Raw genomic sequence first — 26,223 nt, 5'->3', positions numbered from 1 at the left:
TGATCAAAATTGATGATAAAGACATTTATAATGTTACAAACAATTTCAACTATTTCAGATAAATGCTGTTCTTCTGAACTTTCTATGCATAAAAGAAACCTGAAAATGTTTTACTCAGCTGTATTCAACATAATAATAATAAATGTTTTTGAGCAGCAAATCAGAATATTAGAATGATTATGGATTATGTGACACTGAAGACTGGAGTAATGATGCGAAAAATCTGCTTTGAAGTCACAGGAATAAATTGCATTTTAAAATATATCTAAATAGAAAATTGTTATTTTAAAGTGTAAAAATATTTCACAATTTTACTGTACTTTGCATCAACTAAATGCAGGCTTGGTGAGCAGAAGAGACAATTTAATGCAAGTATTAATTTCTTAAAATCTTACTGACCTCAACAGAAGTGTATAATAGATAGCACACAGCAACACTCAAATACATGTATGTAGAGTTTTATTTTTTTTATACAGATTACTGTGTCAATGACACATGGTATATATCTATATACAAAAGCACAGTTTCACTAATGCCACAAGATACAGTGATACCAAAATGATTAGTGATTGCAAAACCCAATGTAAAAATGCACCATAACTGCTTTATTCTTGAGCTGTGCATCTCCAAATGCTGGTATGCTGTGCAACAGACGTCACACTGTCTATCAATAGACAATCTGAGTCAAACCCAGCAGGAAATCTGTGATTCATAGTTCCGAACCAGATCTTGAACAAGATCTGAAAATAATGATTGGTTGAATTTATGAAACACAGTCATTAATTGATTCATGTTATCTAACCTGTGTGGACCCGATAACAGAGGCTGTTTGCTTAGAAGGCCAGTGCCGTTGCACGCTGAGCTGCAAAACTTGTTTTTCTCTTGTTGCCCTGTGGCTCCATGTGGGAAAACACAGCTGTACAATGTGCAGTGCATGTGCTGCACTGGCTTGTAGATTATATACTGCATTTTACCTTTCCATACATTCTTCTGGAAACCCTGCTTATGATTCTCCTTTGCATCCATTTTCCTTTTTGTGCATGATAGTCACTATATAATGCATTTATATACATATATATTCCATTGAACAAATTGAACTGCATGCATGGTAAGACAGAGGTGTTAAAAATCACAAACAGGAAATAAAAAGTTTTTTTTTCTTTCATTCCCCTGAAGTTTTTTTTTTTTTATTATGTGGGAAAACTCATTTCAATTAAACTAGAGTGATCCTTATGAGACTAATCTATTACCCACACTACATCGCTAGTAAAGTGGCGGTTGCTTTTAATTTTATATGCAAATGAGACTCTGAAAACACAAACATCTTAGCAGATGTCAACAGATGTAATAAAACAAAGAAAAGACTTCACTGAGGCATTCAAAGTGTTATCACAATATATTAACAACGCTATTCCTTGTTCCAGCATTTCCCTTTAAACTTTAAACAAGCACAGTGTTGCGATGACCTTGATGGAGGAGATGGACATCTGAACATGTGGTATTAATTTCAGCTGCATATCTACAGTTCTGACTGGAATTTACAGAAATCAGGATACCATATGTGTTATGTTAGTAACAAAATATTTGCTTTTTAATGCAGCATGTCTATAAAATCTTTTAATTAAGTGCTTAGTTATGATTTGTTGCCAATACAAAATTCTCTAAAGTGCAAATGGTCAATTCCCAAATCTCTTTTACAAATAATTGAGCTCATTTGGTCCATTTAGAGGTTAGGGGAAGTTCATCCTTCCTAGTTCATCTGAGGCAAACACAGAGCGTTGTCCTCAGACATTAGTGATCTCTATGCTCGAGTAACCGTGCATGGGGCTGCCCTTGGTCCTCTGCAGGATCTTGATGCGTTCTTCTCTGGGTGGTGATCCACAGCCGCCTTGAAAAGTCAAGTCTCTCCCAACAGCAACCAGTGGATTGAATCTCAAAGGGCTCTGAGGAATGACAAAACGGTTATTTATCATTTTACGGATCGTTAACAATAACATGTAGGCGCACAAAGTTTGTCTTGATTTAGTCAGACTGTTTTGTGTCAACAAGAGGTCAGCCCATACCTTGCCGACCTTTTGCCTGGGAGAAAATCCTTCCTCAGTTTTGCGGCAGTTAGAGACGGGAGAATGTGTAGGAGTCCCCTCTTTCCTGAAGTCCTGAGCCTGGTTAGTTCTGTAAGAGAGAAATACTGTCTAGTCACACTTGTAAAATCAGTCCAGTTACTGTTACTGTTTAGCAGAGTGATTATTACTCACCAAATGAATGAGTAAATGAAATACTGATTTGAGTGTACTGACTGAGTGTATTAATGAATATTAAATAAAATATAAAATATATACACTACCAGCCAAAAGTTTTTTAACAGTATAATTCTTAATGTTTTTTTAAAGAAGTCTCTTCTGCTCACTAAGCCTGCATTTATTTGAAGTACAACAAAACAGTAAAATATAGAAATATTTTTACTATTTAAAATAACAGTTTTCTATTTGAATATATTTCAAAATGTAATTTATTCCTGTGATTTTAAAGCTGAATTTTTAGCATCATTACTCCAGTCACTTGATCCTTTAGAAATCATTTTAATATTCTGATTTTCTGCTCAACAAACATTTATTAATATGTAAAAAAAAAAAAATCATTTTTTTCAGGTTTCCATTATGAATAGAAAGTCCAGAAGAACAGCATTTATCTGAAATAGAAATTTAAACCATCTTTACTAAATAAAAGTAATATTTTTTTACAACCCCCCCCCCCCCCCCCAACTCAAAAAAAAAAAAAAAAGGAAAAATATACTAACTCCAAGATTTTGGATAGTATAGTATATAATATTACAAAATCTTTTTTATTTCAGATAAATGCTTATCTGTGGATCTTTCTATTCATCAAAGAATCCTGAAAAAAATTACACCATTTTAAATATTGATAGCAAATCCACATATTACATTTCTGGAGGATCGTGTGACCTGGAGTAATGATGCTGATAATTTAGCTTTGATCACTTTATTTATTTATTAATTAAAATAAAATATTCACATTTCAAAATTTGAAATGCCACAAAACTTAGAGCAACTTTAACTTTAATTTACATTTGTGTAAATAAAGCCTACTAATAATTAAAATATTATTACTCAAAAATGCAGCATCTTTGAAACGCGAAGCAAAACCTAAAAAGCCCTAATATCTGACAAAACGTAAACACACGAGAGATGTGAAAGTAGCGCCGGCCATTTTTGGACGAATGGAGTGATATGCAGTGTTGATGCAGGCGACAGCCACCGCTGGATGGCGCGATTAACGGCAAAGGATTTTATAAAGTCAGTGTAAAAGATGACGACTAGTGCACTAATAACTATAATTTGCAAGATGTCTTCTCATATAATGCTGGACTATGTACAAACACGAGAGATATAAAGTAGCGGACTGATATACAGTGCTGTTGTGGACTACAGCGACCGCTAGATGGCACGAATGACCAGAATCGAGCGGTCAGTCACTTTGAAAGCTGACTACTAATAATGTTGCTCTAGTAATTGCCATATAGACTATTATTAGACTATAACATACTTATGACTATACTAAAATGAAGCTTCACACACCTTGCCGGATTGAGAAGCACTTTCATTTCTTCGTATAGATGACGATGTATCATATGTTTATTGCTGGGGATATCTAGAGCCTTGGCCATGGTGTCAGCACTGAAAGTCGGATCTAGAACCATCACTGCACCATGGATGCCACTGTTCTGAAGACTGTCAGCATACTCCTGGATAAAAGACAACATTCAACAGGTTGGACATTTACTCAGATATGTGACCCTGGACCACAAAACCAGTCATAAGGATCATTTTTTACAAAAAAGCAGAATAAATAAGCTTTCCATTGATGTATGGTTTGTTAGGAAAGGACAATGTTTGGCCGAGATACAACTATTTGAAAATCTGGAATCTGAGGGTGCAAAAAAAAAAAAAAAAAAAAAAAAAATCTAAATATTGAGAAAATCGCCTTTAAAGTTGTCCAAATGTAATTCTTAGCTTTGCAAATTACTATTCAGAAATTAAGTTTTGATATATTTACAGTAGACAATTTACAAAATATCTTTATGGAACATGATCTTTACTTATTATCCTAATGATTTTTGGCATAAAAGTAAAATCGGTCATTTTGACCCATACAATGCATTGTTGGCTATTGCTACAAATATACCAGTGCTACTTAAGGCTGGTTTTGTAGTCCAGGGTCACATGTTAATGGCATTTAGTAATTGTTAAGTATGGTTTAAATATTAATAGGTAACACAGAATATTCCTCATGCACTGCTGTTTAAAAGTTTGAGGTTTTGTTTATTATTGTTTTAATAAAGAAAATAACACTTTTATTCAGCAAGGTATTGAATTGATAAAAATTTACAGAAAGACTTTAGATTGTTACAAAAAAAGGGGAAAAACTTTATTAAGCAGCACAACTAATTGTCATAATGTCTGTTGAAAATTCAGCTTTTATATATTTTTTCATATATTTCATATATCTATATAATAATAGAAAGCAGTTTTAAAGGTAATAATAATACAGATTTTACTGTATTTTTTTTTATCAAATAAGAGACTTTCAAAAACATTAAAATTACCTTCAGATCAATGTCTCTGATCCATTTAATGACACGGTGGCTGGTCCAGACCACTGGATCCAGATCTCGATTTTCACACTGTGTACGACGTGCCTGTATAGCCTGGAGAGACAATATGATATTTTACAATATCACTAACAATATCTTCATATTTTATATTTTTGAAACTGAGTGTGACAGTGTATACATTCAGTGCATTCTTGCCTCTTTATCAAAGTTGAGCATTTGCAAAAGCTGAATGGCTGACAGAATGCTGGTAACATGAAACTTGTTGGTGATGTTAAAGATGCTCTCCAGGTCTCTCCGTGTGATGGAGTTCAGTACTCGGCCATCCACTAACTGGTTGTGGAAGACCTGTGAGTACTGGGGAAGCCCAACATCACTCAGCCAGGACTTGGACACCCAGTGATGATCCATATCAGCAGCTTTGGAAAGTCTGAGGCACACAAATATAACAAAACCAATGCTTATGCACTAATGTGTGTTATCTGTGTTTGCACGTAGGTGTGGCCGCTCACCCTCGTCCATTCTCTGCTTCTCGGTAGTCCTCAATAGCTAGACGGAGCTTCCTGCGGTGCATGGGGCTGTTGATGCCCAAACCCAGCTCCAGATCCTCATCGGTCAACCCCAGCAACACCTGCAACAGGAAGCAGCTCGCTGTGACATCATCACACCATTAGTGTGCAGACGAGTAAATGTCGCAAGGTATTCCGGTTTAACTGAGCAATCATTAACTAGATTAACATCAGGGCTCATTGTAAGCATCAGGGCTGTTAATATTTGTTGGATGTTAAGATTAAATACTAATCAGTACTTTACCAAAAAGTAAAAGTAAACTAAAAGTGTTATTCTAGAATGTCACTTAATCAACGAGAAGAATATAAATGTCTTATTAGTTATGTTTATTTGCATTACGTTTATTGCATAATAGTGTAATTTTTTTTAACTGAAAGAAATTTAACTGTTCAGGACAAACAAGGGACTCATGAACAACTGTCACAAAACAAACAAACAAACAAACATCTGTGGATCATTCAGGTAAGAACATAGTATTAAGAATCAAGTGTATGTAATTTTATAAATTCAACTATTATTTTATCTTGTGGACTATATGTAAACATCTTTTATGTGAAATATCTTATTCAGGTCAGTACTAAATAAAAAATAACATGCATTTTGTATGATCCCTCTTATTATGGTAAAATAATAACATTTTACAAATTCTGATTCAAATTCAAATTTTAAGCTAATCAACTAATTAGACTAACACCGTCTATTACAACACTAAAAATAATGTGAGTAAGAAAACACTACTTTAAAATGTAATTTCTTTGTTATTTGTAAAAATGACTAGCAGTTTTTACAGACACAAATAGATAAGGTTTCATAAAATAAACACCTAAATACATATTTTGGATGTCTTCTTTCAACTAGTCTGACATGTTATAGCAGAAACAATATTTCAAAATCTCTCAAAAATTGACCATTGCATAAAAAAAGATGATTTTCTTTGTAGTACTTATAAAGGGCTAAAATAAAATGCACAATAAGAATGGTAAGAATAGGAAAAAAGCATTTACCTTCCCACTCTTGACATTTTCTGAGCAGGCGCGCATGTACATGGGCATTGCCATGACAACCTCCAGCCAGGCCTGCACAGTGACCGCCCTCCACAGAGACATGGGCTTGCTGCGCGTAAGCTCCGCCTGCTGCAGCCGCTCCAGCTGCTCCTCGCCGTCTGATAGGCTTGGATGGTTCTGGCTGGAGAGGCTGTCTGAGTCTGGATTGGTCAGGAGGGGCAGGAATAGGAGGGGGGGCAAGTTTAAGGGGTACAGAGGGGTTGAGAGCAAAACAGAAATACCTTATCCATTCTGCACATGAAAGCTTTTTATTGCTGTCAGGAAAAGCACCCACCTCCATATCCTTCTGTTTCATTTCAGTATTTTCTGCTTTTGAAATGCTTCTTAAATGACTCACTGCTTTCTAGCAAGAACCAGCGGACACGATAAGGCCTGCGGTCAACATCGACAGACCTTATCTATCCTCATATAACCCAGACACCCTCTGAAGCAAAACCGCTTCCACATTTACCGCCTCAGACTGTCACTACAAAACCACTTGATCTCATTTCCTTCACTGTGAAGCAACATTTACAGTTGAGGTCAAAAGTTTACATACTCCTTGCAGAATCTGCTAGAAATGAATTATTTTACCAAAATAAGAGGGATCATACATAATGTAACAACATGTTATTTTTTAAGTAGTACTGACTTGAATAAGATATTTCACATAAGAGATGTTTACATATATTCCACAAGAGAAAATAATAGTTGAATTTATAAAAATCACCCTGTTCAAAAGTTTACATACACTTGATTCTTAATACTTTGTTACCTGAATGATCCACAGCTGTGTGTGTGTTTTTTCCCCCTTGTTTTTCCTGAACAGTTAGTCCACTGTTCTTCTGAAAAATCCTTCAGGTCCCACAGATTCTTTGTCATCATTTTTGTATATTTGAACCCTTTCCAACAATTACTATATGATTTTGAGATACATCTTTTCACACCGAGGGGCTCACAACTGAGGGACTCATATGCAACTATTACAGAAGGTTCAAACGCTCACTGGTGCTCCAGAAGGAAAAACGATGCATTAAGAGCCAGGGTGTACACTTTTGAACAGAATGAAGATGTGTATATTTTTCTTATTTTGCCTAAATATAATATTTTTTTCATTTAGTACTGTGTTTCCCAGAAGACAGAAAAACTTACCCTGATCTTTACATTCAAAAGTTTTCACCCCCTGGCTTAATGGATCGTGTTTCCTTCTGAAGCATCAGTGAGCATTTGAACCTTCTTTAATATTGGCATATGAGTCCCTCAGTTGTCCTCAGTGTGAAAAGATGGATCTCGAAATCATACGGTCAGTGTTTGAAAGGGTTCAAATACACAAAAATGATATAAAACCAAAGAATTTGCGGGACCTGAAGGATTTTTCTGAAGGAAACTGTTCAGGACAAACAAGGAACTTATAAACAACTATCACTAAACAAAAAAAACACAGCTGTGGATCATTTAGGTAACAACACAGTATTAAGCATCAAGTGTATGTAAACTTTTGAACGGGGTCGTTTTTATAAATATGCTATATGTAAACATATTTTATGTGAAGTATCTTATTTAGGTCAGTACATTTTGTATGATCCCTCTTATTTTGATAAAACAATTAACATTGATGTATGTAAACTTTTGACCTCAACTGTAATTTACTTGTTTTCTAAGCTAGACTTTTACAGCATTGTTTACTACAACACAAAATTATGGGAGTATGTTTTATAAGAAAACACTACTTTAAATATGTAATTTATTTGTTATTTCTGAAATTTACTATAGATTTCTGAGTAAAAATTCTTTAAAAGTAAATTCTACATGTAGGAAACTTTCGAAAGGCTATCTGATTAAGCTTAAAATTATACAGAAAATTATTTTATTATAGAAGTTCTTTAGAATACTTTGTAATTTCTTATATTTTATGCATTCCATTAAACCATTATACCAAAATCATCAGATTTTATAAACCTCATACAATCCACACCTGTCATGTTTTGACCAGCAGGTGGCGCCCTATAGACTCTGAGCCAACGTTGCTGCAGTGATGTCATTTTTAAAGTGCTTGACTTTCGGCTGAATTTGTATGAATTAGATGTGTATATAATTATTTAGATTATTTGGTGTCTAATACAGCCCTCCTAATGCTAAAAGTGTGTCCTGTCAGGTATAAACCAAGATTGAAGTCACCCTGGGGGTTCAGACTGAATCATCAGATTTTAATTAGCTGAAAAAATTACCTCTATAAAACTCATTATCTGATGGGCATCAGGGCAGAGGACACCTATTTCGAAACCTTTAGAGGAAACTCGTCTAAGCAAAGACAGAGCCTTGACCTTGTTCGAGACATCTTAGAGCATCCGCTGGCTTATGGAAAAATGGATTTTAATGGAGATCGCAATCTGTTTCCATTTCAAGTAATGAGAAGGAAAAGCCCAGTCGCTCTGAATTTACTGTAGCAAAGCTCTCCGGCATCCTTCTGGAGGCTGTAAATAGAAAACTCTCATCAAGAAAGCCTACGTAATGTACTTTTAATGATATCGAAATATATAATCCTCGATAAATATGTAGCAGATCCTTAAACGAAATGAAATCAAAATCAGTTGGTCATGAGATGATGTTTTGGGTAGAGGTGCACATGACCGTGCTCATGTTTTGGGTAACGGTGTACATGATAGACTTGTTCCAGTTGACGTATTCATATGAGTTATGAATGTAGTGAGTTTGGGGCATTCTCATCCACTGAGGTAAGACAATGTTAGGACACGTGTTAACACAGATGGTGGGTAATTACAAATGAAGAGTAGAGCGGGGTCACCCCAAACCACGGCAACCCCTGAACAAGAGGGTTAAGAGGAAACCATTACATGACAACTCGCACGCAAACACACACACAGGGTCAAGAAGAAAGGCACATGGATGTTGGGTTATGTGTTTTTATTTTAAAATAAGTTTTAATTGTTTCTTCTTTTTTCTCTTTAAATCTCCAGAATGTTAAAACCTCCTCATCAAATTCAAAGATAGTCTGGTTTCATTGAAATGACCTCTTTTCTAATCTTTAAATAAAGTTCTTTAATAGATTTAATCTTATATCTGACATAATCTACTTTACAAACCTTACAACATAAACTCATTAGAATGACATGAGGAATGAAGTTCAGTTTAATTTAAAAGATCAAAATAAAAAAGGGAAAATAAAAAAATCAGTGCCACCGAGATGCAAAGGAAAGCTTGAAACGGAAAGAAATTTGTGATATGTCAGCGAGACGAGAGTCAGGACATCATTGGGTTTAACATTAATGGGAAACAATGTTATGGAAGCAGGGTGTGTTATGAGTTCTTACAGACATTCTGTTTGCACTTGAGAGAGCAAAAAAAAAAAAAAAAAAAAAAAAAAAATCCTATGTATTTTCTTGTGTACTGAAAGCTGCACTATAACCCTTTGGCACTTTACTGATGTAAGGTCAGCACCTGGTTTAAAGGGATAGTTCACCCAAAAATGAACATTCTGTCATTAATGACTTGACCTCATGTCGTTCCAAACCTGTAAGATGTTCGTTCATCTTCAGAACACAAATTGAGATATTTTTGATGAAATCCTCAGCTTTCTGACCCTGCAAAGACAGCAAAGCAACTACGTTCAAGGCCTAGGAAGTATTCTCATAGTTTCATAAAATTGACAGTTTTAACAATGTCCTTATTACCTTTCTGGGTCTTGAACGTGTCAGTTGCTTTGCTGTCTATAAGCGAAGGTCGTACGGGTTTGTAACGACATGAGGGTGAGTTATTAATGATAGAATTTTCATTTTTGGGTGAACTATCCCTTTAAGTATAGCCCAGATTTGTGTGTAAATAATCTATGTGGAAATAATCACTTCAAAATCTAGCATAATTCCTTACAGGTTATAAAACATGCATTTTTTTAAAAATGGAAACAGTCTAATAAATAATGCTACATGTCTTTTTGTAAAAAGGGGCAGTCACATTGGACCACGCTAAAATAATTTGGACAAGGCCTGTCTGAGACATACTGTAACTTCAGTCCAATTCTAACTGAATTACTCCATCCTTGTAATCTATCATCATAATGGACTTAAACTGCCTTAAATACGATTTATGCAGTCTTTCCGGACAATAAAGTATAGATTTTGGGAGGTTTTCAGTTCACATTTTTCAAGATTAAAAAGATCCTTGGTGCAGCCTTGCAAGAAGACATAATACATAATAAAATATTAGCTTTCAAATGATCATTATCCTGGTTTTGGCAGCTGTCTGAGTGTAACTCTGAGGTAAACTCACAAAATTCACCTGTTAAGGTGCAGTCACATTTACCATTGATTGACGCAATTTTGCGGGTGAGATCTAGTCATTTCAATAGGAATCGACTTGGACTGAAAGTGACTTACATGGGAGCTGTGCTTCATACATCGCTACACTATTGACGAAGGATCTCGTTTTGCCCGTGAAATCTTGCCAAAATGTAGCTAATGTGACCTCGCCTTTATACAGATGTTCCTCAGTGATTAGATTACTGAGGTGAACAGCTAAGGCAAACATTTAGAAAACCATCCTATCTGGATGTAACTGAGTAGATTGTAACGTTAAAAGTGCACTCAGTAATTTTTTGTTAATGTTGCATTGGCTGCCCTCTAGTGGTGTGGATGCAGCATTACACAAAGTTAGCCGATGTCATGTAGAAATTTTTCAGCCATTAAGAAATGAATGTCATGTTAACATTTTCTCTCATCTCATCATGAGGGGGAAAAAATGACTGAGTGCACCTTTAAAATTTTCAGATGGACCTCATGCTGTGGTGTATGAAGACAGCCTGGAGTTCTGGGTTCATGGTAGAAGCAGTCATGAAAAAGAAGCATTCCACATGAAGACATCAGCAAACACAAGGTGCACAAGAGTTCCTATTTACAAATGCTCAGCAGTAATTCAAGTTTCCAGTTTATAAAAAGAGACATATATTACCACAAATAAAGCATAATAACAGCATAAACATATTCACACGCAAATGATCCCATGTATATATTTATATGAATGTAAACATATGTACATATGCATACATATATAAATATATATTTCATTTACATAGATGTTTTTAAGTGTCGTTATGTACATTTCAAGGAGGCAGCAGTTCTTCCTCTTTCCTGTATTTTTCACGGGGAATACATTTGAAGGCACACACAAACGCTTATGCACACTCGCACACACACGTTAACTCATACAAGTCCATGCGTACGTTCCACACACGCATCTAAACGTTCACACAATAGCACTATCACCAGTCAGCATCCTCCTCTATATAGTAATCAGGGGTGGAAGTACCATCAAACAGGCCCGGATCCAAGGACTTGCGTTGAGATTTTCCCCGGGCAAACACTCGAGAAAGTGAGCCGAGACTCATCTTCTCCTTCTTCTTCTTACGCTTCTGGTCCTCGAGGTCCTCCATGGACTGAAGCAAGAACAAGAAAAGGCAGAAACAGAGACAGCGGGAGAGGAAAGGAGAAGAGAGAATAGAAAAGTAATGGTGGACATATGGGGCAGGTCAGTCATGTGGTTTCATCAGAAATCGCAGGAATAGCTGCCCTCTCTCATCAGCACTGCTTCAGGGGTTCACACACTCCAAATTGGGTTTATTTGAATTCTCTTTGACTGGATTGTGAGATTGTATACTCACAAACATTTTTGGTAATCTTAAGCTGTACGACTTGATCCAAAAATGCTAAATTTGTGATACATGTACATCAGATTTTGTTGTTGACTTAAAGGGATAGTTCACCCAAAAAGGAAAATTCTGTCATTAATTACTCACCCTCATGTCGTTCCAAACCCATAAGACCTTCGTTTATCTTAAGAACGTGTCAGTTACGTTGCCGCCCATGCAGGGTCAGAAAGCTCTCGGATTTCATCCAAAATATCTTAATTTGTGTCCCAAAGATGAACGAAAGTCTTGCGGGTTTGGAACGACATGAGGGTGAGTAATTAATGATAGAATTTTCATTGTTGGGTGAACTATCCCTTTAAAATATATTTATATTATATATATGTATTATTGAAACATAACACTTCAGATTTCAGTCTTTCTTTAGCTGTCCATGGGCGTTAACAAGATGCCACCAATTAGTTTGCTGGTCCTTGGTTGGTTTAAGCTGGTCTTCCAGCCTGAGCAGCTAAGACCACATCAACCAATCTGGAAGACCAGTTAAGACCTGCTTAAAATGTTTAAATAAACAAAGCTGTAAAGAATATAATAAAATATAAATACTGGATAAACTATAAATAACCTATCTGCTAACTGAAATAAATATGCTGAAGTACTCAAAAAACTAAAAATGAAGTAAAACCAAATTAAAGCTAAATAGATGACATACAGTTGAAGTCAAAAGTTTACATACACCTTGCAGAATCTGCAAAATGTTAATTGTTTTACCAAAATAAGAGGGATCATACAAAATGCATGATATTTTTAATTAAGTACTGACCCGAATAAGATATTTCATATAAAAGGTTTACATGTAGTCCAGAAGAAAAAAATAATAGTTGAATTTATAAAAATTGCACTGTTCAAAAGTTTACATACACTTGATTCTTAATACTGTGTTGTTACCTGAATGATCCACAGCTGTGTTTTTTTTGTTGAGTTCTTTGTTTGTCCTGAACAGTTAAACTGCCTGCTGTTCTTCAGAAAAGTCTTTCAGGTCCCACAGATTCTTTGGTTTTTCATCATTTGTGTATTTGAACACTTTCCACAGATCCATCTTTCACACTGAGGACAACTGAGGGACTCATATGCAACTATTGCAGAAGGTTCAAAAGCTCACTGATGTTTCAGAAGGAAAAACTATGCATTAAGAGCCAGGGGTGTAAACTTTTTTCTTATTTTGCCTAAATATTATATTTTTGTCATTTAGTACTGCCCTTCAGAAGATACAGAAGATACTTACATGTTTTTCAGAAGACAAAATAAGTTATATTTACCCTGATCTTCAAATCTCTTCATGCATAGTTTTTCCTTCTGAAGCATCAGTGAGCGATTGAACCTTTTGTAATAGTTGCGTATGAGTCCTTCAGTTGTCCTCAGTGTGAAAAGATGGATCTCAAAAACATACGGTCATTGTTGGAAGGATTCAAATACACAAAAATGCTTCAAAAACCAAAGAAAAGCAAAAAAAAAAAAAAAAAAAACACATCTGTGGATTCATTCAGGTAAGAACACAGTATTAAGAATCAAGTGTATGTAAACTTTTGGGTCATTTTTATACCCTCTTTTATGTGAAATATCTTATTCAGGTCTGTACTAAATAAAAAATAACATGCATTTTGTATGATCCTTCTAATTTTGGTAAAATAATTAACATTTAGCAGACTCTGCAAGGTGTATCTGAACTTTTGACTTCAACTTTACATATAAAAAAAGAATGAAAATGACAAAAAGCACGTATAAAAATTAATACATTAAAATGAAAATCTAAAATATATAAATAAAAGCTAATTTGAAATATATATAAGTACTCTAATAGTATAAAAATAATAGTTCATTAACATTGGCTTCTTAAAGCCAAATGTGTAAAATGTATTCGGTTCAGTCTTATGAAGCACAGCTAATTCTCACAGGTACAAATTGCATCTTTTGATTTATCTGCATTAACTACCATCAAGTCAAAACGGGCCCCTGAAGCCATGCTAATGAGCAGCGCAGGGACTGAATATTTGAGAAGAGTGAAGGTGGAGATAAAAACAAGTTGGGAAGGCTGATTACTTGGTCGGGGGTGCCAGGCAGCTCTTACATTGCAGAGGGAGTGAGTCCTGTGGCGGGGCGAGTTGATGTCGCTCGGGGTGGATGAGCGGTCGCCGTCGGCAGCCGAGGCGTCGGAGATGATGGAGGGCTGGCGGGAGTGACAGGGGCTGATCCTCAAAGCAGCTGCGGTGACAGGAGATGGGTGTGTGAGTGGGCAAAAAGAACACATTTAGTGTATCTGAACATGCTGTTGTGTAGGCTTGTACCTTGCCTGTCCGCAGGGTGTGCATGGTACAGGGTCTGTTGACTCTGTCTGATTGCCGCAGTGAGGGGAAGGTCTGCTTGCATCACCCACTCCTGACTGCCGTTCACCACCGGCTCCGATGGCATCGCCAGGGAGTGACGCTTTGGCACGTCTTTAGTGAGAGTGGCTAGAGACTGCTTTGCCTGGGGTACAAAAACAACACATACAGATGCACCATATTTCAGTTTTTAAAAAACAACAACAACAGTTTTAGAAAGTTGGCTCTAAAATTGGCTACAAACTGAAATGCTGATCTTTAAATCTAATAAAAATGTTTTAAATTATAAATGATGACATGACAGTAAAATTTCTAATGTTAAAAAAGATTTCTATTTTAAATTTGTCGAAAAAATCAGAAAAATCCACAAAAATATTAAGCAGCACAACCGTTTTCAAAATCACAACACTTTGATAACTGGAGTAACAACTGCTAAAAATTGTCATCACTTAATAAAAAATTCTATATTTATGCTGCGTTCCAGACAGGTTTTTAAGCTCGTAATTCACGACTTCAAATCACGACTCACGACTTTGTAGCGTTCCAGGCAAGTCACCCCAAACTGCCTGAGCGCATTTATTATTATAACATTATTATTAATTTGTTTGCATCGTTATATTGTCCTAAAGTCTATTTTTTCACTGTGTACCACTTGCACAAACACCGCAGCTGCAGGTGCTGACATAGTGGTTTTGCGGGCTATGTCACGTCAGAACTCGGAACTGGGAGTACATCGATCTAGTACCAGTTCACGAGTGGGAAGTCACGGGTTTGACTGCCGTTCGGATGCACTTTCACGGGTAGAAAATATTTATCATTTATTTTAAATAATTATGAATAAATATAAAAAAAATTAAATAATTTATTTATTTAAAATTATAAAAAAAATAAATGTTAAATATTTCCTAATATTATAACAATAAATCATATTCTAACAAACAAAAAAACTATGATTATTTCCAAGTGTGCCTTGAAAAAAAGAGTACATTTTTAATGTGGACTAAATTAAAAAGTTTACATTTTTTACCATTTCTCTGTATCGTGATGTTGAGCTTTGCCATCACAGAATTAAATTACATTTTAAAATTATATATATATATATATATATATAATTTCTAATCTTTTGTTTATATATTTATAATTATTTAAAATATATGTTAAATATTTCTTTACTATAACAATTAATAGTATAACAAAATAAAAACTTTATGATTATTTTTAGGTTTAATTTGAAAAAAGCTGAGATTTTTAATGTGGACTAAATGAAATCCATAAAGTTTACATTTTTTACCATCTCTTAGTATCTTGATGTTGAAGCTTATAAAACATCTAACCCCGCAGATCGCTCGGGGTGGAAAACAGCGGATTTCAAAATCTCAGTGGGAGTGAAATCATTAGTACGCTTGAGATAGTGTGCATGTGTGTGTGTATGTATGTGTGTGTGAGCACTGGTGGGGCACATGGGCACAACAGATTAGGCAGACAAAGTGAGTAATGACGCTATTACTGCACTGTTGACAGCCATGTGCCTCTTCATGGGGATTTTTGTGTGACTGCACGAGTCCATACGCCTGTTTACACATCATACTGCCAATCTAGCTAAATGTAAAACTGCATAATGCAGTTTGGGTTTCATGATCCATCTATGGATCTTAACTGATGAATATCTGCAGTCTAAACCACTGAGACATAATTTGAGAGCCTCAAATGATAAGAGACGCAAAGCATCAAAAGAGAATGAGCTAAGACTAGATAAGAGGTGTAGGTGTTTATGGCATTGTGGGAAGTGAAAGTGTACATCCGTGAGAGAGAGAGAGAGATGAAGAGAGATGCTATCTCACCATAGTGAGCTCTGCCTCCAGCTCTTTGATTCTGTTCTCCTTCATGTCGATCTGGGAGCGCAGGGTGCTGGCTTGTTCTGTGGCCTCTTTGGTCTGCCGGCGCAGGTCCCATTTCTCTCTCTCCAGCATGTCCTTCTCTTTAGCCAGAGCCTTTACCGCGTCCTCGCTCTCCTGCAGGACACCACACAGTCAGGGTCAGTCCAATATACATGTGTAACATTCATACAAGCTCAAGAAACTGTCAGTCGGTTTGTATGTGGATCTGTCAGCATATTTTTTAATTAATCCCTAATGCTGTTTACCTATATCTTGGGAATGTTATCACTTAATTAGTTACTTACCCAAAAATATAAATTCGGTCATTCATTACTCACCCTCATGTTCCAAACTCCTAAGACCTTTATTCACCTTCGGAAGACAAATTAAGATATTTTTGATGAAATCCAAGAGCTTTCTGACTCTGCATAGACAGCAATGCAACTAACACATTCAAGGCCCAGAAAGGTAGTAAGGACATCGATAAAATAGTCAATGTGACATAAATAATGACTTAATTCAACAATTTCTTTTCTTCCGTTTCAGTTAAGAGTACCACAACTCATGAACGCCCATCAAAGACTGACACGGAAGAGAAGAAATTGTTGAATAAAGTCAATATTTCTGTTTTCTTTGAGCACAAAAAGTATTCTCGTAGCTTTATAAAATTATGGTTGAACCACTGATGTCACATGGACTATTTTAACAATATCCTTACTACCTTTTTGGGCCTTGAACTTGTCAGTTGCGTTGCTGTCTATGCAGGGTCAGAAAGCTCTCAGATTTAATAAAAAATATCGTAATTTGTGTTCCGAAGATGAAGGTCTTTCAGATTTGGAACGACATGAGGTTGAGCAATTAGAAGACAGAATTTTCATTTTTAGGTGAACTATCCATTAAAAGTTAATGGCTATAGAAAAAACATGGTGATAAACTACAATAGTACTCATATATATATATATATATATATATATATATATATATATATATATATATATATATATATATAAAACATATTTAAAATTTGGAAAGTATTAGAGCAATTATGTATGTCACTGATCTATATGCAGATATTTTTGCAGTTAAAAACATAATAAAATCTAAAAATAAATAGATAAAAATGGAAAAAATAAAAATGTTAAGATATATAGTCTTACAAAAAATAATTTACATAATTATTTAAAAAATATATATATAAAATGATCAATAATTTATATAACTTCATAGCTTCATGTTATAAAAACACCAAAAGAAACTTATGAAAGATCATCTCACTGATCTTCAGATAAAAAAAGATAAAAGCAACAAAAATAAATAATACAGGCAAAGATATATGATAAGTAGTGTCTTTGAGAAATACAACATTAAAAATTTACACACTTTAATCTAATATTTAATAATTTACTTAAAAACACTACTCATGTCTGTGGTCTTACCACAATATAAAAATACCAAAAGAATTTGATAAAAAATACTTTAGTTCTTCCCCGGTCTTTTTTAATCACGATAAAATCGTTACTTTTATCAATTTAATGAGGAGCGACACTCCTGACAAAAGATCATGTCAGCCAGTGCTAAATTAATTGTTCTTTGTCAATCCACAATTATCTAGTGTAACCCTGAACAAGAATAAAAGTATTAAATAATTATCACAGCAAAGTAGGTTAAATGTTAGACTGACAAATTAGATTTTTAAAAGAACATGCCAGAACACACACATAAAGCGTATATTTATTGAACTAAAGTGGTCAGTGGTGAATTTAATGTGCAAGTAATGCACGTCACCTTTCTGTGCTGGTCATAGTTTCTGATAAAGTCTCGGAGCTGTTCTTCTCGGCTCTCCAGTGTGGTGTACAGCTGCTGCATCTGGTTCACAAGATCAGCCTTTTCGGCCTTCAACCGCTTCCGATCACCCTTCATAGCTACACACAAACACACAATCATATTCATGAATGCAGTAATAGGAATCACTTTTAGAACATCTGAAGGATGCTAAAGGCTGGAGTAATGATGCTGAAAATGTAGCTTTGATCACAGGAATAAATTACATTTTAAAATATATTCAAATAGAAAACAGTTATTTTAAATAGTTAAAAAAAAATCAAAATGTTATTGTTGGATACATTTGGATACGTTTTAAAAACATGAAAAATCGTACTGTTCAAAAACTTTTGACTGGTAGTGTAAGTATATAAGTGAGTGTTTCCTAGATCATATCATCCATAGATCATTTTTGCAGTGTGTCTGCAACACAAATACAGGCTTTGTGCCCTTGAATGACACGTCTGTGGTTTGCCCTCTGACCCCTATCTGTCAGATAAGAGCTGGAGATATACAAAGTGACGGATCTTTTGTTTAATTATTATCAGCAGCATAAATAAAGAACTGTGTAGTTTGTAAAAAAAAATAGTGCAGTGCACTGCTTGAAATAGCCTCCAGGGGGCAGCATGCTCCACTATAAACATCCCAGACCAGGAAAAAAATAGACATTTGTGTTGTTTGTTATAAAATAATTAACAGTGAATACAAATGCATTCAGTTTTAAAGGTTTAATTTGAGAGGAACTGTGAGGCGTGACACCTCATAACAATTAAATGTCTTTTATTAACATTTCATTTACAGCAACCTAAAGCATGCTCAGGTCTGATGTCTTGTAGCTTGTAAAAAGTAAATCATTTATTTTACTTGAGGCAACTGTCTCTTTCCCCCTCAAACTGAAGGAGGCTCCTCATTCCACAGTCAAACCCGTTTTTCCACTATCATTCGAGAGCCGTTGACATGCACCCTGACACCCATCACTTCAAACCCATCTCTCTTTTCACCAAAAAATCCAAAAAAGAGCCAAATCTGGTTTAGTTTGCTTAAAACTGTGCTTGACGCAGCCTGTCGTGTGTTGAATATTTTTAATGGCCTGGCAAGTTGCTCCAATTCCTGTTTAGGTACTACAGGTGTTACATTACAGCCTAAATGCCTAAGTGTCAAGTAACACAGTTGACCTACCGTAAAGTGTGTCAAATCTGAGTGCAGGGCGTTTGGCGTACAGTAGATCTCTTTTAAAAGTGTTCAAGAACCAGTAGATAATGATTTGTATTAGATACTTTGCTCAACACTGTTATATCTAAGACATGTACAGACTAAAATATGATGTAATGCTTTGCTGTAGATATTGACAGCTGCGGTTCTGTTCATGTAACTTTAGCCTCGAGACACAGAAGAATTAACAGTTTGACTGACTAAAGTTTTCCGTTTATCTATTTAAACACATTTCACATTTAATAAATATAAGAATGTCAATATGTTAGATTATAAAATATTCAACTAAATGACAAATAAGACAAAAAAAAAAAAACACTTTTCAAGCAAAATATTTGACAAAAAGATGTTCTCTTCTTTCTCAGATTGTTCTCTTGAGAAAAATACTAACTAGTTATCTAGATTACTAGGACGTCTAGGGTGTCATCCCGTGTGTTTCCCTAAGTGATTCAGATCTCAACAATGTCTTAAACTGTGCTTAGTATATTCATGATACCGCAAGTCCGAAATTATAAGTCTAAGATAGATAAGAAGTCAAAAGTTTTGAATGTTTTTTAAAGAAGTCCCTTCTGCTCACCAAGCCTGCATTTTTTTTTATCTAAAGTAAAGCAAAAACAGTAAAATTGTTTTTACTATTTAAAATAACTTTTTTTAAATAATGTTTTCTATTTGAATGTTTTAAAATGTAATTTATTCCTGTGATTTCAAAGCTGAATTTTTAGCATCATTACTCCAGTCACACGATCCTTCGGAAATCATTCTAATATTCTGATTTGCTGCTCAAGAACATTTATTATTATTATTATGTTGAAAACAGCTGAGTAATTTTTTCTTTTTATCTGCATTTATCTGAAATAGAAATCTTTTGTAACATTGTAAATGTCATTTATAACATTTTTTGTAACATTATAAATCAATTTTAAGCATCCTTGATAAATTAAAGTATTAATTTCTATTAAAAAAAGTTTTTTTTCTTGAACAGCAAATCAGCATACTAGAATGATTTCAAAAATGTGTTCAAAAACTTTTGACTGGTAGTGTATTTGTATTCTTTTTATAACGTTTTATTCTTATTGTGTTTTAACAATCCTTCAGAAAACATTCTAATATGCTAAATAAGAACAGCATTATATATAAATACTTTCTTTTGATCAACTTAATGCATCCTTGCTGAATAAAAGCATTAATATATATTTTTTTAAACGTGCTGTCTCCAAACTTTTGAACAGCACTTTAAAACTAAAACGAAACAGTTGCTCTGACACTTTTATACGTCAGCAATTGAGTTTATCGCTGTCATAAACCACATTTCACAAACCGCTCCCTTCACACTTCATCCTGAAAGCACCTCCAGCTCACACTGCAGGAACGTATCGATAAGACACATTTAAACGAATGACGTTATGTATCAAAACTCGACTCTATCTTCCAGCGCTTTCGTCCTCTGTTTATACACTAGTCTCTCAAATATACTAAAAGAGCATTACACGCCAGATAAACAGATAGCAGATAAGATAAGCTACACACACACACACTCACTCAAACACACATTAAAGTCTCAGGTGACAGGTAGAAAAGGCATCTATTACGCTCTCAACTGGAATACACGCCTCACACATACTTGAAAGTTCTCTTCTGACAGCATTTCTTTCATCTTTAAACTGTCTTTCATCCTCTTGACAAACAACATCAGTAATACAGCTTTATACTAGACTTTATACGGAAATATAAAAAATGCCATGTCATTTTATAATCATACACATTATTATTAATAATAATAATCTTTATTTATTCAAATTAAAAATGTAAATGTCCCAGTCACATTTTATTGGTTAAAGAAGAAAAAAAAAATCTATTTTATATTTTTACATTAACAATGTAATCAGTATTCTATTAATTATTAAAGCCAAGTATGAATCTTATCAATATAGTGTTTTTAAGCATTTTACATTTATTCCAAAATAATAACTCAAGGTGGTAATACTTTAAACAACATATTTTTAATAGTTGACTTTGAACTGTTTTTTCATTTAGGATCATTATTCATCAAATCTTGGTAAATATTAGTCACAGATGTGGAGATTTACTTTAAATTTCAATTTAAGCTGATCACTCACTAAAAACTCCTACAGATCATGTTTTCATGCTATTTTAAGTCTTATTTTGACATAAAGTGGTTATATCTAAGTGTGTGAGTTGTTAACATACTTTTCTTTTAATTAGACTTCCCATTAACGCCAAGGTATTGTTTCAGACTGATTTGTTATCGTGAAACACACATGAACACAAGAGGTGGGCTTTATCGCATGAACCAATCATAACCTAACATAACCATTCATATCAAATCATATCACGATGAAGGCATTGCCTCTTCTCACGTGACTTTTCCCCATTCATTTTCAATTACCCCCCACCAAACTCACTACATGCTTGAGGGTCTCTATTAAAACTCAATGGGCTCGAGAGGGAAGCAGACTCCCGCTGTAACTTTACCTGCTGGTGTTGCTGTTGGACAGTGTTTCTTTAGAAAAAAACAAATGATTTATACACTTTTTAATGTTATACACTACCAGTCAAAAGTTTTGGACAGTCATTTTTTTGTCTCTCTGCTCACCAAGCCTGCATTTATTTGATCCAAAGTAAAGCAAAAACAGTAAACTTTTGAAATATTTTTACTATTTAAAATAACTGTTTTCAATCTTAATATATTTTTTAAAATGCTGATTTGAAAGCTGAATTTTTAGCATCATTGCTCCAGTCACATGATCCTTTCATTCTAATATTTTGATTTGCTGCTCAAAAAAACATTCATTATTTTGTTGAAAACATCCAAGTAGAAACCTTTTTTCAGGTTTCTTTGATGAATAGAAAGTTCAGAAGAACAGCATTTATCTGAAATAAAAATCTGTTGTAACATTATAAATGTCTTTATCATCACTTTTGATCAATTTAGAGCATCCTTGCTAAATGAAAGTATTAATTAAATGCAGATTTTTTTTTAACTTTTCTGTGTAAAAAATGTACTCAACTGTTTTAAATATTGATAATAATGATAAAAAATGTTTCTTAAGGATTATGTGACACTGAACACTGGAGTAATAATGCTGAAAATGTACCTTTGATCACAGGAATAAATTACATTTTAAAATATATTCAAATAGAAAGCAGTTATTTTAACCCCTTAGCATTCCTGTCAAACTTAACTAAGGCAAAACGTTCCGCGGGTGGATGTTGGAACACTAAGGCCGCGATCACACCGAACGCGTCTTTTAGTTCTAAAAACGCGAGGCGCACAGCACTGCCTTTTTTTGGTGACTTTTAATAAAAGAGCAGTGTGCTGCGGTTTTTTTATGTTGCTAAGCAACGACCAAAACAGCTGTCCTGTCAGTCAAATCAAAGGATTATAGCGCGAGCGCTCTAAAATCTTAGTTTTTTGCTGTTAAGTAAACTGTCATATTAGCAGAAACCATAAATAATACAGCTCCGGGTTACCCACGATAGACACCAAAGGTTTCTCCTCTAATTCTTGCTGTCTCCGGACTTTTTAAGCAACGGTAAACTTTCGTCCCAACAACAGAAAGCCCGCCTCTCCATTCATTCGATTGGACAATGGAAAAGAACGCGAATGACGTTGGGCGTTTTTCCGCTCAGAGTTGATTTTTTTCAACTTCAGGCGCTCAGAGCGCTCCTGCAAAAACGCGAGGCGCAGCAGGCGGCGAAAACGCGAGGCGCTGGGGGCGCATAAGCTGCGCGCAGAACGCTCACTGCCAACAGAAAACCATTCAAAAGAGGCGCCTCCAACTGCAAAAACGCGTTCGGTGTGATCGCGGCCTAAGGGGTTAAAAAGTAACCATATTTCACAATATTACTGTTTTTCCTGTATTTTAGATCAAATAAATGCAGGCTTGTTTTTTTTTTTTTTTAAACATTAAAAATCTTACTGTCGAAAAACTTTTGACTGGTAGTGTATTTTGTATTATTGGCGTTGTTTTATTTATGTATGAGCCTGATATCTATTTTTTTTTAACTAGTCAACTTATCGACTAGTCAGACGTAGTTGGACGCCCACTGTGAGCCATCTATATTACTGAAACAATGATTTTGGGCAGACTCGGGCAGTATTGATGTGTCTAGGGAGGGTGAAACGCTTGAACAGCACACAGGGGGGATTTCTCTGGTAATCCTGCAATATTGGCTTTGTGATTGGGGTTCAGACCTTGTAAGGCCTCCTTGGCACGTTCCAGCTCCTGCTCCTTCTCTCCCAGCTGCACCTTGAGCTCGGCGGCGGAGAGCGTGTCGGCCGAGCAGCCGCCGTGCGAATCCTCCAGGTCTTTACTCAACATGTCCTTCATCTGCCTGAGGAGGTGTACCTCCTCCTGCAACTGAGCCACCTCCTCCCTCAGCAACACTACGAGAGAAATCCAGAGAGACAGAGATAAAGAAATCACTTAGTAACAAGTAGCTCTCAGCAAGTCCTCTGTTTTGATGCTTTGTATTATTTTTTGTTTTCCATGTGGCCAGCAGGCTGAGAGGAAACAGCATAATTATGACAAACAAAGAGTGGTTGTTAAGATACTTCATTTTTTATTTCTCACTCTTAAACAATGCTATCTTTCATCCTTTTTTAATCACAGAGCAGCAGATCACATAATAAAAAAGTGGCATTCAGATCTGGAGGGGGTGAGAGACAATTTCTATGCCATTTTCAAGGCTCTTTCATAGAGTCAAGGGAGTTAGAGAACAGACACATTAGGACTGAGAGCGAAACCACAGCAACAAGAGCGGGACACAGGCCCACTTAAAGCAAAACAGCGGTAATTGGCAATATATCAACAAATACACAAGCAAAACTGTTAAGGCATTGAGAGACGGGAGGCTGAGAGGACAAAAATGTTCCAGAGGCTCTTTTAATGAGCGGAAGAGTGGTGCCTACTTTGCTTTGAATGAAAAAAAAAAAAGAAGCCCGTATCTCAACCCCGCACAGAGAGGGCCTATAAACCAGAGCAAAGCTGATTGAAGGACTTTCAAAAGCTCATGTGGCGACTTTCTGTTGTCAACATTTCATTTCAAGTCTTGTCCCTCTAATGTGCCGGAAATTCACAGAACATCATCACGTCGCGAAAGTAAGCCGAATTAGCCGAGCTGCCAGTCAGGTGCGCTCTGCCTCTTCTGATATACGCTCGGTAAGTGAATAAATTAAGCGGAGGCCTTCGCTCAATGTACTCTGCATAACCAGGCAACAGCTGCGACATCAATCTTTTTCAAGGGAAACGAGGGAGCTTATCAAGTAATAGAATTCAATTAACTGTAAACTATAATGCACCCACGCTGCAGCCTGGACAATAAAGGCCCGGCTGGGATAAAATAAATCTACAGCACTTATCAAGAGCAATCAATACAATTAATGAGGTATTATGCTTGAAGTGCAATGTGGTAATGTAAAATACATCCTGCCAGGCGTGTCATTGATTTGTACTTTTTCGTTTGTTTTTATTGTTTTTGTGTGGCAGTTGCAGTCCTGTGTATAAGACATGATAAAAACGCTTTTGAACAAAGTAGTAGTTCATTATATAAATGACAGAAATTGTTTTTCTTCCTCTACACAAACGCCAGCATATTTTATCATACTTATATAACAGTTTTCTATTTTAATATACTTTAAAATACAATTTATATCTGTGATGCAAAGCTGAATTTTCATCAGCCATTACTCCAGTCTTCAGTGTCACACAATCCTTCAGATATCATTCTAATATGCTGATTTATTATCAATGTTGGAAACAGTTGCTGCCTAATATTTTTTTTTGTAATCTGTGATACTTTTTCAGGATTCTTTGATGAATAAAAAGTTCAAAAGAACAGCAATTATTCAAAATATAAATCTTTTCTAACAACATAAGTCTTTACTATCACTTTTCTATCAATTTAACACATCCTTGCTGAATAAAAGTATTTACTTCTTTCAAAAAATTTAAGACAGAAAAAAATTACTGACCCCAAACACTGAAAGGTAGTAAATATTCTTACAAAAGATTTCTATTTTAAATAAATTCTGTTCTTTTTAACATTTTATTCATCGAAGAATCCTGAAGTATGACATGTTCTAAAAAAATAATAAGCAGCACAACTGTTTTCAAAACTGATAATAAATCAGCATATTAGAATGATTTTTGAAGGATCATTTGACATTGAAAACTGGAGTAATGATGCTGAAAATTCAGCTTTGCCATCACAGGAATAAATAAAGTATATTAAAATAGAAAAACACAATTTTAAACTGCAATAATAGTTCATAATATTACTGTTTTTTTTGTATTTTTAATCAAATATATAAACACAGCAGAAAAGACTTCTTAAAAACATATATTTAAAAAAAATAAATATAAAACACTTGCATCGCTTATAAGACATTGTTGTGAAACTGGCGGACAGCATACAAGTGGCTGAGGGAGAAAATATGCTAATACGAGACAGTCCGTCAGCAGTTGGGCGTGGCTTGAACAATATGACATATTGCTCAGAAAATCAAAGCGGCTTTGTAATTGAGACTGTTTAGGTTTTTTGGTGATTAAAAAAAGAAGTGAATGGATTTTTATCATTGTAGGGTGGCTGTGTTCACACACTGCTAAGACACATTTATATGCAAACACCATGTAATAGTACATTTTGCATTCAATATCCCCTTTAATAGAGCGGTTTATTAATCAAAGATGTAATTATTTTGTGCCAGCAGACGCTGTGAGAGTGCAGGAACCATTGCTACCTCACCTCCACTTTAATGTGACATGAAAACACTCGATGAGAGCACTTTCAGATAAAGCTGACAATTAAATCACTTCAACCAGCTAATGTCGCAGTTCGATAGCGTATGTTTGAAAGCGATCCCGCTCTTAAGCTGTGAACATGTGAGACAGAGAGGGGGCCGGCCGCGAGTGGAGATAGCACCAGGTGCTCGAGGCATTTCTTCAGCCCACCGCTGACAAGGTGAGCGTCTGCTGCGCCACTGATAAGACAGAGACGGGGACAGCCCATT

General features: G+C 35.2%; 1 protein-coding gene across 5 annotated transcripts in view; it reads right to left on the bottom strand.

Moving 5' to 3' along the window:
- Positions 1–442: 442 nt before the first annotated feature.
- The window catches only part of kaznb (kazrin, periplakin interacting protein b), a 213,759-nt gene continuing 187,978 nt past the window's right edge, over positions 443–26,223 (bottom strand). For 2 of the 5 annotated variants that reach the window (XM_073825721.1, XM_073825722.1), the window contains 13 exons: positions 23,407–23,598; positions 17,943–18,079; positions 16,122–16,292; positions 14,245–14,425; positions 14,028–14,161; positions 11,566–11,692; positions 6,205–6,404; positions 5,143–5,261; positions 4,829–5,060; positions 4,625–4,726; positions 3,597–3,763; positions 2,064–2,172; positions 443–1,943 (listed from right to left, as the gene is read on the bottom strand). In XM_073825721.1, coding sequence (XP_073681822.1) covers positions 1,785–1,943; positions 2,064–2,172; positions 3,597–3,763; positions 4,625–4,726; positions 4,829–5,060; positions 5,143–5,261; positions 6,205–6,404; positions 11,566–11,692; positions 14,028–14,161; positions 14,245–14,425; positions 16,122–16,292; positions 17,943–18,079; positions 23,407–23,598 — 2,030 coding nt within the window. In that variant the 3' untranslated portion in view covers positions 443–1,784. Of the gene's footprint in view, positions 1,944–2,063; positions 2,173–3,596; positions 3,764–4,624; positions 4,727–4,828; positions 5,061–5,142; positions 5,262–6,204; positions 6,405–9,153; positions 11,693–13,999; positions 14,162–14,244; positions 14,426–16,121; positions 16,293–17,942; positions 18,080–23,406; positions 23,599–26,223 lie in introns of those variants that run through there. The other 3 variants (XR_012340797.1, XM_073825723.1, XM_073825724.1) reach the window with 3 other exon arrangements.

This window comes from Garra rufa, chromosome 20 (genome assembly GCF_049309525.1).
Source record: "Garra rufa chromosome 20, GarRuf1.0, whole genome shotgun sequence".
Classification (NCBI taxonomy): Eukaryota; Metazoa; Chordata; class Actinopteri; order Cypriniformes; family Cyprinidae; genus Garra; species Garra rufa.
The sequence above is the reverse complement of the archived record's forward strand: the minus strand, read 5'-3'. Positions and strand labels throughout refer to the sequence as shown.